The following is a 14,366-nucleotide window of genomic DNA, read 5'->3' as shown; positions in this document are numbered from 1 at the left end:
GTTTTCTGTTTGTTGCTGATTTCTCTCCTCAGATCAGCTCTGACAAAGACTTACTGTCATTTGATGTAAAACACCGTAATTATTATAATTAATTAGATAATATTTATTTTAATACTTGCATATCCTAAATTAGACGTGTAACTGTTGGTGTAAAGCTGTGGACCTTAATGATTTCGGTGAAATTCTTTCATAAACTCTGTGCAGGTGCTTAGTGGGCGGAGCCTTCTCATAATGTCATGTGACTAACAGCTGGTAGATTACCAGAACCCAATTAATTAAAAACACACAACAAAGGGACGTATCACAAGAGAGGGGAGAAAAAAATGTCCATAGAAAAGGAGAAACATCACATTCCTCATTAAGGCCACGGAGAGAAGACGCCTCGAGCAAGTCTTTCATGATTTTGATATAAAACTCTGTCCTGGTGCAGGGTGGTGTTTTATATTCTGAAGCTGCAGACAGATGCCAAACAGGTGCAAGTTAAACACAAGAAAAAGAGAATAACTTTATCACTTTTATGGTTTGATTGAGCGAGTCATGCATTGACTTGAGATGAAACAGGACGCAGAGAGAAAGTCGACCAAGAGTTCAGGATTTGGAGTAAATGGGAAGCCTGAGATTTGAAGAGAACATTGGGTGGAAGCTACATTTTTCCTCTTAGATCAGGGAGATCAAACCTGATCTAAAAAGGAACGGACCAGTAACATACTACAGAAAAACAGGTCCACAACTCTTAGTGGACAAAATTAGGCGACAATCCTCCTCCTCCTCTTCCTTCTTCTTCTCGTCACATGGGCCAGACTGGCCCGGTTTTGCCCCACAGCCCTCATGTTTGACACCCCTGTTTAAGCGTTAATTGAAATGATCTGAGTAATAAGGGCACTCTGTGAAGGAATTATTGGATTTCTCATCTTTTGGCCATCGATACTAGAACAACAGAAATCTGCTGCACGTTGCTGCGGGTGACGCAGCGTCGTCAAGGTCACAGCTGTTTTTTTACTCAAACAAGTTTTGTTCTCATCTATGTTTTTTTTGTTATTTTTTTTTTGCTGATGCTTCCTGTGGCATCTGATTTGGTCGGTGGGGGCCTCTGGGAAATCATGAGTAATCACAGCGGTCGGAGCTGAAATAGGTTTCTGTTTCTGCGAACACACACACACACAAACAGGTGTAGTGTGTGTGTGTGTGTGTGTAGCGTGTGTGTGTGTGTGTGTGCAGAAATACGACCACAGTTCATCAGAAGCAAAGTGAGATCAATTAACTGGAATTATGACTAAGACGTCTTGTTTCTGGTTCGTTCTCTGTCCTCGCACACAAACCATTAAGAAAAACTCAGACAGACAATTACCACATATCTCACTCCCTCAGCCTCCCACTCTCAGTATTTGTCTGCACTGCTGTCAATAAAGCTCCTCCGATAATAGCAGACCACACACAAACTCAGTCACCCCTTTTTTAAGTTTCCACTGCTGTTCTCTAAAAATTTGAAGGAATCAAACCGATCGTTATTTATGCCTTTAACCACACACAGGTTGCTTTCCAGCCCGTCTCATGTATTCTGCAAAAAAACTGGATCAACGCGTCCTTTAAGATTTCCTGTCTCCTCCTTCCTTACTAGGCTGTCACGAGTCGTGCTCCGGATGCCGAGGGTCCAGTCAGCAGGAGTGCTCGTCATGCTCGGACCCGGCTGCCTTGCTCAAAGATGGGGAGTGTGTCCCAGACTGCGGCGTTGGTTTCTACAGTCAAGAAGGCGTCTGTTACGGTAAAGCCGACACGTAACCAAAGAACAGATTTAAATGTGCACATAATTAATCCTAATTTATAGCAATGCATCACTTTCTATGCTGTTGCTCCATATATAGACTGTCTAAAAGTGACGCCATGAAAAACCAGGTCATAAGCTCCGCCCCCTACATGTTAATGGCTGAGACCAAACTAAAACAGTAAAGTACACGTCACATAAAATCATTTTTGAGTGAGTGATTTTTAAAATGGGACAGTTTGTATTAATGAATGTTTACGTTGTAAATACAAGAATTTCTATGTCGAGTCCAATTAGCAGGTAGAAAAAAAAAATTACAATAACTGAAAAATATAAAAAAGAAAAACATGCATGAAGCAACAACAAATAGAGACACAGACTAAAGCTGGACGACCAAGCTACCAAACATTAATTAAGTCAAATATGCACATCATGGCTTTGCTTTCTTGCTATTGCACATTGTTATGCTGCACTTTTACACAAGATTCCAAAGTATTACACATTTCCCATTGTCACCGTTGCATATGATGACATTGCACTACTGTGCATTTCCGTACTTCATTAGACACATTTACACTATACTTGTCCCTTTAATATGTTTACACATGAGCTCAAAGATGCCGTCAGGCGTTTTAGTCGTTGTTAGTTATTGGGCTATACAGAAACTGGATGTGACATCATGGTGATTGACAGTTGCCATTAACAGCCACAAAAGAAATAAGTGCTGTGTATAATCCATCACTTCTTTGCTACTGGTGGAGGTAGAGCAGAGCGCAGTGTTAATTAAACACAGTGTGGACGGATGGGATACTAGCATCAGTTTGACCAATGGGAGGAAGTGTCCTACAGCGTAACCTGACGTGCACCTGACCAAACATGTAACTACGCCTCCTGGTTCGTTTTTGTTTGAAAAGCAAAGAAAATCCACCCTTCTCCATCCACCTACAAACCATCCACTCAGACGTCTCCTCTCTGTTCTGTGCTGCAGCGACTTCAGAGAAAGTAACAGCTAATGCACATTCATTAACGTCAGCACAAGTCTCTCAACTCCGCTCAACACAGCTGACTCGTAGCGGCCTAGTTCTAGGTGTAATTAGAGAAAGATGCCGACACACCAGCAGACAGGTGGAAATGTTTTCACCTGTGTAACTTCAGTTTTAGTCCTTCGCTTGTTTTTGCCGCCCCCGTCTTGTGTTTTGTGTGTGTCTGTGTTATCCCTGGATGTCGTCCTGTTGTTCCTTGCCTTAATTGGTCTTCACTTCCCTTTGAGTTGGATTAGCATGATTTGTATTCAACTCCACATTTTAAATATTTAACCAAAAGAACTCACAGACGATTTTTAATTAATTTTTTTATTTATTCTTTTGAAAGGTTTGACAATATTTTTAAGAACAGCAAAAATAACAGTTAATAGCAGACTCGTTTTGCCGTCTGAAGAAAAAGTGAAGAATGGCGCTGCACACACATCTGCCAATCACACAATCCATCACCTACCAAAGAATCCGAGTCCCATTACTGCACTCAAGGCGGCAGAGAAAACTCAAGCAGAGTGCAATTCACAGACACCTCAGGTCTGAGTCATGTTCACTGGAAAAAGAAACTTTGCACCAGTTTGTTCTTATAACAGTTTTTAAGTTCTCTCTGCCAGCATGCAGCAAACAGAACTCCTAACAGCAGTAGGTCCAAAGGCAAGTGGGTTTATTAGGAAGAAAAGACACATTGTGGGTTCCCTTTTTATTTTGGATTTCAGTAGGTAAAGAAAAAGATTATAGTTCCTTAGATTTACAAACAAATTGCTGCAACACATAATTACATTTGTGGAGAAGTGCACATCAGGTTATGATGTACAGACATGCAAAGATAAAATAAATACAAAAAATTACCAAAAATAAATAAAATAAGCAAAACAGATGCTGGATAAAAGTGGAATAATAAAACGTTTAATAAAACGACAAAACAAAACCTGAAAGACACGGGGAACTGCGAGGCTAGGAAGCTATGAAGAGCTACTATTAGCTCTGAGGAGGCTAAGTTGTGCTGCTGTTAGCGAGGAAGCTAGGAAACAGGAAGTGTTACTACTAGCTGGGAGGCAGGGAAGCTACGAGAAGTTACTATTAGCTAGCAGGCTAGAAAGATAAGATCAGTTGCTATTACCACACGAAGCTAAGGAAAGCTAGTAGCTCTGAGGAAGCTAAGTTGGGCTGCTATTAGCTAGGAGGCTAGGAAACTGGAAGAACTACTAGTAGCTGGGGGCCTAGGAAGCTATGAGAAGATATTATTAGCTAGAAGGCTAGAAAGCTAAGATCAGCTACTATTACCTACAAGGATATGAAACTAAGGAGAGCTACTATTAGCTGTGAGAAAGCTATGATATGCTGTTATTAGATAGGTGGCTAGGAAATAGGAAGAGCAACTATTAGCTGGGACGCTAGAAACCTAGGAACAGCTACTACTACCCTCCCAGATAGTAATAGCTCTTCCTAGGTTTCTAGTGGGAGCTAGGAAATAAGAGAAGTCACTATTAGCTAGTAGGCTAGAAGGCTAAGATCAGCTACTATTACCTACAAGAAATAGCTAAAAAAGAGCTACTATTAGCTGTGTGGAAGCCAAGTTGGGCTGCTTTTAGAAAGGAGGATAGGAAACAGGAAGAGCAGCTATTAGCTAGGACGCTAGGGACCTAGGAAGAGCTACTACTAGCTAGCAGGCTGAAGCCTCTATTAGCTAGTAGTTTAGAAGGCTACTATTAGTTAGTAGACTAGGAAGCTAAGAAGAGTTACTGAAATGCATTCTGGGATACCTGGTCTACACAGATCCATCTGCAACGTATCCTCAATTAAAACGGTGCAAAACAAGAGCACGACTGGGTATTTGGACTGTTGTGGTGGATGTTGTGGGACCAGGACCTGTTCAAGATAAAAGGGAAAATACGACATAAAATACAAGCGACCCTAAACCTTGATGTATTGATTCAGTGTGGGGCTTTTCTTTATAACCTAAGGAAGAAAATGTCTAAGAAGCTGTAGATGTTTGACTATTTCTTATGCAGCTTCACTGGGGGGTGACACTTCACAGTTAAAGACAAATTAGATGTTGCAGAATGAGACAATTATACGTCTTTTGTTGGTGGTGAACTGAAGGGGAAGGTTTGCTTGGTGCTTGTTTTATTTTAGTGTCCCTGATGAGCTTCCTCTCACCACGGTGTCAAAATGATGAGTCAGCAAACAAACAATTTAAAGAATACAATAATTAGCAGCTCTCTGCTGCGCTAACGAGGATCCAGACTAAAAAAAAAAAAAACCTATATGAATATGGATGGTTTCTATTTTGGAGTGTAGAGATGAAGAGGAGTGAGAGCGGGCGTCCCTCGGGGGGGTGACGGCGAACACATAGCCGAGCTCCTTCTGTGGTTAAAAGCACCTGCAGGGGGTTGAGGAGGGCTGGGTTTCTATTCCTGATGCACCGCGAGGAGGCGTCTTTCTAGAAAGAGTCAAAACCTGGAAGACTTCCTGGAGGGAAAAAGGTCAAACCAGCTTGAACTTGCAGGCTTGTGCTTTGAAATCCAGTTTAAAAAGTCAGCACCCTGAGAAAAAGCTGAGGCTTTGTGGGTTAGATCTAATGTACTGATTGGTATATTGGTACTGGATGGTGATTTCTAGCATCAAAGTTGCCCTAAAATAAAGGAGGAAACTAAACACTTGTGCTGGACTTCACTCAGACGTTAGTCAGTAACTCATATTCTGTGTTGTGTGTTTAATCTGAGGAGTTTCACAAGGTTTATTGTGTTGTGTAGTGTAGTTACTTTCCACTGTGTCCCTACATGACCTCCAATGACTGAAGTATCGAAAGTATCGATATTTTGATTTGAGAATCGATTTCAGAGCACAAAGACCTGGTATCGGAGGTATCGATATTTCAGTATCGATCTGAACATCACCACCATTAACATTTACACTCTGGACTTCACAGCCTGCGATTCGTCGTGTGCCTCCTGTTTCCCTGATGACCCCAAGTGTATGAGCTGCCCGGCGGGGGCCGCCTTGCATCATGGGAAATGTATTACCCAGTGTCCGGATCAGCATTACCTGGACAACCACAGCAGATGCAGAGGTAGGGAAAACGTTTTTCTTTTCCATTTAAGCACCAATTTAAGATAAATGCATAAACACATTTTTTTGTAAATATGTAATTAATCGTTCTTGACAAACGTCTTAACTGTTCATCCTTAAATTTATTTGGCTGTCAGTAGTTTTTAGAACAGACCTCTAATCATCTTGCTTTTCCAACAATACTGTTGTCGATGTAAACAACTTCAACTCCTCAGCGCTCACATGACGTGTGAGAGTACACATATATTTCTCTTCCATCCATCACCACATAAAGCCAGTTTGATTGGATCAGAAAAGATTTGTTGGGGGGGGACTTGGTCTGGTTTCTGAGCTAGTAGTGCAATGACTTAAAAAGATACAGATCCTGCAAACCTTAGAAGACACTTTTATTTATTAAGATGGGATACTAGAAAATAAAACATGATGAGATGAGATACAATGAGATACGATCGATCTAATACGTACATGAATGAATATACGATAATAAATGCAATGAATATAATACATGATACAGTATATAGATACAATAGTGACGATATGAGAATATATATGATACATGAATGAGATATGATACAGTGAAATCCGTTATATTACAATATAGTGCGATATGATACAATACTGTCTTTACTGATCACTGAGGAGGTATTTAATATGAAAAAGAAAAAAAACAACAGTTTTTCCACATTTAGGGTGAAAAATATCTTCACTTACATTATCACTTGCTACAGTTTAGAAAGAAACCAGACAAGGGGAAGTAATTACAGTTAAAAGGATAAAAAGGTTGAAGTGGTCGAGGCCGAAAATACATCATGAACATATCATGTAATAATGACACAAAAGGAGGATTGCTCTTAAAAAATGTTCCTCTGAAAAGACAAGATGAGTAATAAAAGTAGCTGAGATGAGGCAGTGCACTCGAGAAAAGACCAAAATTAAAGCAGTTTTCATGGACCAGTCACTGGTGGAGCTTCAGCTTCAGCTAAAGAGCGACAGTAGCTTTGTTCTTTTTTATTCACTGTGTTTTTTATTTTCAAAGATAACGCGACTCAAGATCCTGTAGCTCTGTTCAGAGACAAATATACACCTTCAGTAGTTTCACAATAGACTGTCCTCCTCCTGATGTTCAGAGTTTCAGGACACATTATTCACATGCACCAGTTACAAACCTGGAGAAACGAATACACCTGCAACTTATTTCAGTCTTTCAGAACAAAAAGACTTTTAAACTTAGTTCAGCCTTTTTTTATTGATATTTAATTTTATCAAAACACCTTTTTCCCCGTTCCAGATTATAACAGGATATAAATCTAATAAACGTCTTATAAACGTCCTCGTCTCCTCAGCCTGCCACAGCTCCTGCGCCTCCTGCTGGGGTCCCTCGGTGTCTCAGTGCACCTCGTGTCCAGACGGGCGTCTTCTCCACCAGGGCCAGTGTGTGGAGACGTGTGGGGAGGGTCTGTACTCCCAGGACGCCGCCTGCCACAGTGAGAACTTACATTAACCATCAGATTAAATCAATCCGCCGTCGGTTTGTCCGTCTGAACCCGTTCTGTCTGTGCGTCCAGACTGTCACCCGTCCTGCCGGTCTTGCGTGGGACCCCTGGCCTCAGACTGCCTGCGCTGCCTCAAGCCAGAGGAGGCGCTCCAGCCTCAGGCCGATCAGCTTCGACACGGAGTCTGCACGGCTGCATGTGATGCACGCAGCTTCCTGGACGACATGCAGACCTGCAACGGTGAGTGCGAGAAGGATTCGGTTTATTTCTGTTACGTTCCTCTGCACAAGAAGAAACAGTGACAATCAGTAAAAACAACAACCCAAGGCGCATGTGTGGCAATAAAAGAAAAAGCATTTATGTACAATACGGTGAATAACAAACAAAGGTTTTCTGAATGTGGGGGAAGGAAGAGCTGTGAGGTGCCAAATAGGGAGGGGTACCGATACCACACAGGCACCACACAGTAGTAACCAGACTAAAAAACAACGCAGATTTCAGCACCACTGACCAATGTTTAATTAACGCCTCCTGAGCTCTTTGTTTCCTCAAAAAAATAAAAAAGTTTGTCACCTCTAAAGACAGACTGGGCTTCAACCTGCAACACGGGAGGAATTAGATTCAACATCTGAGAGCAGCTGATACACGGCTGCTGTTATTTTCATAATTATGACGTTAATTTATTTCTTAGTTGTATTTATATTAGAGATCGACCGCTTTTTAAGGGTTAATACCGTTTTTTCTGAGTCGATATTTGGAGCTAATACTGCTTTTTTTCTCCCTCCATTTCATGTTAAAAATGACACAATGGTAACAAATGTTACAAGTCTCAGTTTAACCAAAAACTAAACAACAACACAACAGCTTCGATTGAGACTGTGGACAGTGGTCGACTGACAGAGAGAGAGAAAAGAAAACGTAATTAGCAAACTCCTACTGTTGTAATGATGTGTTGGTGCTGACTGATAAAATAAATAGAGCTTGGTTTCATTATTTTGTTTTTTTAATAAAAATAATAGAAAGGAAAAGCGTTTTTTCAACTGCTATTATTAGGGGTGACAAGTCTATGAGTACGAACATTTTCCAGCTTCCAGCTGCGCACACTCTGCTAGTGGGGGACGGGTAAATGTATGGGCTGCACGGGTCCACGGCGTCTCAGCTGCACAGGGCTGCCTGTGATGTGCCTGTCTGTTTATCTTGTCAGGGAATGCACCCTCGTATCGGCTGATACTAAAACCAGTAAAAGCAGAAATATCGGACTCTCTAATTTATATTATTTAAATTAACATTCTGTTCAACTTGCACGTCGCAAAATGCAAGTAAAAGGACACAAGATTTGTGTAGTTTCATTCTTTAAGTGCCAGTTTGGTAACCGTTTAAGCTCCGGTACTGTTTCAAAAGTACTGGTTTGGCACCAGTATCGGCTAAAACCTTAACGATATCCATCCCTCGTTTATCGCTTTCTAAAATGAAAAGAAAAGAAACAAAGGGCCTGACTATCTTCCCTTCAAATGAGCTCAAACTAAACTAAACATCGGTGGCATCAGCCTATTAAATAGTGAAGTAACAACATAAACCGAGGCTCTATCCTCTCACCACAAACTTAATATGGAGTAGGGGTTTGCGATGCTGGGAGTTTTGGTATTGATCCAATACCAAGTAAGTACAGAGATAATATCACCGATACTGATACTTTTACTTGAAATGTTACGATCATTGAATAACTTAGGTAATTGATTGTAACAAAAATGTACATAGAACAATGTAAACAACACAACAACAGGGGAGAATAAAGTCAGTAACAAAGGCAGTTAAAGCAAAATAAGTAACGAAAGCAACAATGTGACAATAAATATAAAAATTACTCAGAGAGGGAAATATTGACTCATTAATTTTCCACCAGAGAAGTGAGTCTGCATCCCGTGTAATTGCCTTCTCTTCTGAGTACTGACGCATTTCAATAACAGCTTCAGTTCCATCTGTGAGATGCTGCTGTGATTCTAGGATTTAAGTATCAAACTCCGTCCATATCAACCTTTTACTGTAGGTGTGGATGGAGAAGCTCTGACTCAGACTTGGAGAGAAGCTGCGTTCACATGAACTCTGAGACAAATAATTTGTAGTAATTTGAAGACAAACTGCAACAAAAGTAACATTCTCAATTCACTATCAATACCGATAGTAGCCTTGGTATCGAAAGTATCGATATTTAGATCGATACGCCCAGTATGGAGAACAAAATACCAGCAAACAAGGAGTTAGAGAAGCTTTTAAATAGTTTCCTTACAGCTGGAAGCCAACTTCTTAATTTCCTACCTGCAGGAAGAGAAACACGCAAACAAACCTTCCACTCTGTACACCTAACAACTTCAGTCCTTTGTTCTGGGTTGTTGTCTCCTTCCACCCAATGATCCCGGTACCAGGTTCGTCAGAATTTTATGTAACTATGATGTGTTTTTGCTGATTTAAAGGCTTTAAACCTGTTAAAAACCACCAAACTGCAACACCTGCAGCCATGCTGGGTGTCATTTCAAACTTCTCTCCTTTTTATATCTGATATAGAGCATCACGTAGTTGCCCCGGCAACAGAAAAAACAAAAAAAAAAAGAGCGTCATATTTCTTCTTATGTCTCAATATTTCATCAAATCTGAAAACAGCCAGCTAGAGCCGGCGGTGTGGGACGTATCTAGGGTCACAGACACCGGTCTGCCGACAGCTTTTCACTTGGTTTATTTGGCTCAGGCTTAAAAGTCTGGCTTTAAATGTGTCTTAGAGACCTGTGGTGTGTTTCTCTCCGGGCAGAGAAGATAGTGTCTGTGGAGACGCCTGATTATCTTGTTTGTGAGTGTGAAACTATGCGTGTAATGGGCTAATTTTTAAGGTCGGTTTAAGGTTTGAAGGGGGAAGACGTCAAGCAGGAATAATTATCACCCACCTACCGACGCAGGAGAAGCTGCAGCCACCGACCCCCTCCCTCTTTATTTTGCCAGAAGGCCAGGAACCATTATTTCTTTTAGTTTTTTTTTTTTTTTTTTAAATGAAGCAGAACAGCGAGAGAGAATCTGAAATCAATTTTCTTCTCCTCCTCCATACGTTGCAACCGTGAGCTGTGAAATTTGATCCACCTCCTGCTATCGACGCCCTGTTATCTCCTGGTTCAGTCTTTGAGCCGCTGGACCGGGCTGCGTTCAGCGGTGGTGGGGGGGGGTTTGTTTCACCTGACAGATAAAGTCTACTTCGCCCTCAGCTCACTCCTCAGCTCCTGTTTTTACCTTTGAACGAGATGAAGCGGTTTCATAACAGCTGCAGGAACTTAACACACCTAACATCACTGTTGTTGCCTTTCAAGAATAATTACTGGTCCATGAAATCGATACCTCCCCACCAGGAAATGAGTTGTTTGCCGCTATTGTTAGGACTCGTCAATGCTTCTAATGGACTGTTTCTTATTGAAGGTCACAGATCTTGACAACGAGGACAGTTTAAGTTGCACTTTGCAAATCGTTTGTAATTTGGGGCCATAGTCGTTGTAAGATCTTTTGAATGTTGTGATGTGTAGCGGAGACGTCGGATCAAATATCAGACGCAAGAGGAGGCAGGAAGGAGAAACAAAATGAATGAAAGAATGAATCTTTTGAACACAGAATAAAAGACGGAAAAAACAAACACAACAAATGACAATAATCATAAAACTACAACAAAATTTAACACATTTTTGTGTTCAAAAGGAGTGAGAAGAAGCCAGAAGCTCATTAAATCACAGCCTTATGTTAATTAAATATATACTAAAGAACTAACAAAAGCAGAGTTAATCCAAAAAAAAACAAAGTTAGTCTTTGAAAACTTGCCACCTGCCACTTTAATGTGTCACGTTTTTTCATTCATTTTAATTATTTTTATTGTGATTATTGTGTCATTTGTTGTTGTCCTTGTCCACTGTGCTTCTGATGTCTGCTGCAAAATTCATTTCCTTAAGGATATCGAATTATAACTGAAGTAACGAAACACAATATCGTGACAGTGAAACTTATTAGTCGCCTTTTAAAGTACCTGCTAAATATCGTATCTCAGAGAAGAAATTAATCTAAAAGTCTCCATCGTTAAACTGTTCATGTGATCAGATATTTACTGGTTTACATCAAATCATTAGTCACGACAGAACTTTATTAACAAAGATGTTCTGACTGTGGAGAATCAAAACTACTGGAAAAAGGACAGAAGAAGAAGAAGAAGGAGGAGGAGGAAGAGGAGAAGGATTTGGAAATTAGAAACCCTTTATTTGTCCCAGAATTGCAGTTTGCAACAGCAGACATAGAATAATAAAAAGAATGAAGAGTGGGTGAAGTTTCTGCTGTGTAGATTAGAGATAGAGGAGTAGATTAAGGATCAGGAGGAGAAGATCTTATCTCCAGCCTTGGTTTCTATTAGAAGAAGAAGAATAGAAGACGACGACCAAGATGTTCTCACTGAATGAAAATTAAAAGTCTTTATTCACCTTTTACACAGGATTCAAATCAAATGCAAGAACGTCTCACAGCTTTGCTTCAAGAAAGAACAAATACAGACATAAATGAAAAACTCGACCATGTGCACCTTTATAAATATTAAATATATTCCACAGAAGTGTAAATAGAACTGTTTGGTCTGGTGGTGTGAGTTTTTAGAATTTAGTGTAAATTCTCCAGATTCATGGCTGGAGTTAAACCTGTTCAAGAAACACTGATTATATGAAGCCAGTGATGAGGACTGTAGGAATATGCTCCCATGTAATGTCAGACACGTCGGTAGTAGATTTTATTTTAAAAAGTTGTGCAGCTACGTGGCCAGTCAGAGTAGAGCTGCATGTGGGTTTGTTCAGATAAAAAGATAAAACCTCGTTGTGTCTTTACTGCCTCTCAGCAGCTGTGTTTTAAGGTGCAGTTCAGCCGTAGCATCAATTACAGGGCGCTGTGAGGAATGTCTTCATAGTTTCCTGTTAGCTGACGCTCAGGAACGTTGTAATTTGTTGCTTCTGTTGTTAATACGTTTCCCCCCGAGGTCCTGAGTTGATTTTGCTGCCAGACATGAACAAGATCTTCATGTTTTCAAGCTTCAGGAGAAAGAACAGGATCAAGTTACTTACGACGCTTTTTATGTTTGAGTAATATTTGAACCCTTGGGGCTCACTGATGACATGCATCAAGTTAAATTTCCTGACATTGCATCACACCGGAGCAGGCTGCAAAATTAGCCACGCAACAGCGGCTCGTGAGTCGGCACCGCTTTGATTCTAGGGATTCATTGAGCAGGAAAGAGCAACACTTTGCTTTTAAGTTCAGGGCAAATTTAGTTTAGTTTACCTGGAATTGAATAGCCGATAGCAGGATTGGATTTCATTAATCACACTGGGAGAGAGTATTACAAATCGATGAGTATTAGCTGGAGTCCTCAAACACCCATTCATCTCTATGGCTGCATGCAGGGAGGGGCCGGGGAGTCGGGGGGGGGTTGATTTTTCACCGTTAAAACCACAAACATGTCTAATGAACAGTTTTCTAACTTGGAACGTAAATCTAAAGTGTACATTTAAAAAACTTATTAACAAATTTAGCAAAAAAATAAATTATAACTATTTTAAGTTAAAATGCAGGAAAAGCAAACTATTTAGGACCATGTCTAAAACTATCAGGTGTCCGATCAGTAGTAATGTCTAAATATCCCCATTCTGTCACTCCATAAACTGTCTATAGCGTCACTCCCACAACTTTTCTCTCTTACTTATTGGTTGATGGGATGCATTTTTACACCAATAGAGAAAGGGGCTGTCATGTTTTGTTTCATTTGCATTTTGTTTTCACCGTTTCTCCCGTGCGCCAACATGACGACGATATTCAGGAAAAACTTTGGCGTAAATTATTTATAATAAGTCTAGTTTTACTTGGCCTATCAACACAATTTAAGGTCGAAAGAGGTTGAAGTTGGCACTTTAAGTTGGTCATGTGATTTGGACGCATCGATGACTCCTGAGGGTTAATGGAGGTTTGATTCTGTTGCACCAATGCAAGAGAAAACTTTTAAATGAGAGGTGTTAAACATGAAGGAAGGAGGAAGAGAGAAAAGAAGATGAGAAGAACAAGTAGAAGGAAGAAGATGAAAAGGATGAAGGGGAAAGAAGAAAGAGGTGGAGGAGGAGGAGAAGTAGATGGAAGGAGGAGGAGGAAGAGAAGGACGGGGAGAACAAGGAAGAGTAGAAGAAAAAAGGAGTTGGAGGAAGGTGAGGAGGTTCTGGAGGTGGAGAAGGAGGAAGAAGATGGAAGATCAGAAAGAAAGAAGAAGGAGGAGGTGGAGGAAGAAGAGCAAAGTCTGACATTTCTCATCATGTTCTTATTTTCACTAAACCAGAGGCAGAATGTGGAGTTGTCGTTATCTTTGCAGCTTATTATTCTGTTGTGTTTCTGCTCCGGTCCCTTGAGTTCAAACTGGGCTGAACGTGGCTCCTGAACTAAAATCATTTTGACGTCCCTGTTTCAAACCGTTTAGACTCTGGACGCTGTAGAAAGACTCGAGCGACACGTGGAGAATACGGAACGAGTTTATTAGACCGAGGCTCGTGGCCTTCGTCGGGGTCGTCTAGAAACACGCTGCAGACTATCAGCTCCAACCATTTAGATAATCCCCTGCGCATTTTAATGAACATTTGACGGATGACCATGAAATTGTGAATGGACATGTGCACAGAAAAGACAGGCTGCTGTTGGTCCCTTGTCTTTTTCCCTCTAGTGGCTCCCGTGAATGTATATTAACTGAAGTTAGCCTTCAGCTGAGACACAGATATGATGGAGGACAGCTGCACAGAGATGCAGGACGATGTTTGCTTTGACTAAGACTGGAAGTGAAACGTGGCTACAACTAGCACAGCTTCCTGGCAAGAGCCTGAATGAAGAGCAGGATTATTGTGGATACAGACAAAGTGAAAAGGTAATTAAAACCAAGACTAACAGATTCTGGGAGAGTTTTTATCCACA

General features: G+C 40.8%; 1 protein-coding gene across 3 annotated transcripts in view; it reads left to right on the top strand.

The window, feature by feature from the left end:
* Positions 1-14,366, top strand: part of fras1 (Fraser extracellular matrix complex subunit 1) — a 216,084-nt gene that overhangs the window by 106,205 nt on the left and 95,513 nt on the right. For all 3 annotated transcript variants that reach the window (XM_047592667.1, XM_047592666.1, XM_047592665.1), the window contains exons 14-17: positions 1,619-1,762; positions 5,729-5,869; positions 7,212-7,352; positions 7,434-7,601. In XM_047592667.1, the coding sequence (XP_047448623.1) occupies positions 1,619-1,762; positions 5,729-5,869; positions 7,212-7,352; positions 7,434-7,601 (594 nt within the window). The remainder of the gene's footprint in view (positions 1-1,618; positions 1,763-5,728; positions 5,870-7,211; positions 7,353-7,433; positions 7,602-14,366) is intronic.

Source organism: Mugil cephalus, chromosome 8 (assembly GCF_022458985.1).
Source record: "Mugil cephalus isolate CIBA_MC_2020 chromosome 8, CIBA_Mcephalus_1.1, whole genome shotgun sequence".
Taxonomy (NCBI): Eukaryota; Metazoa; Chordata; class Actinopteri; order Mugiliformes; family Mugilidae; genus Mugil; species Mugil cephalus.
Note: the sequence above shows the minus strand (reverse complement) of the source record. Positions and strands in the feature narration are given on the sequence as shown.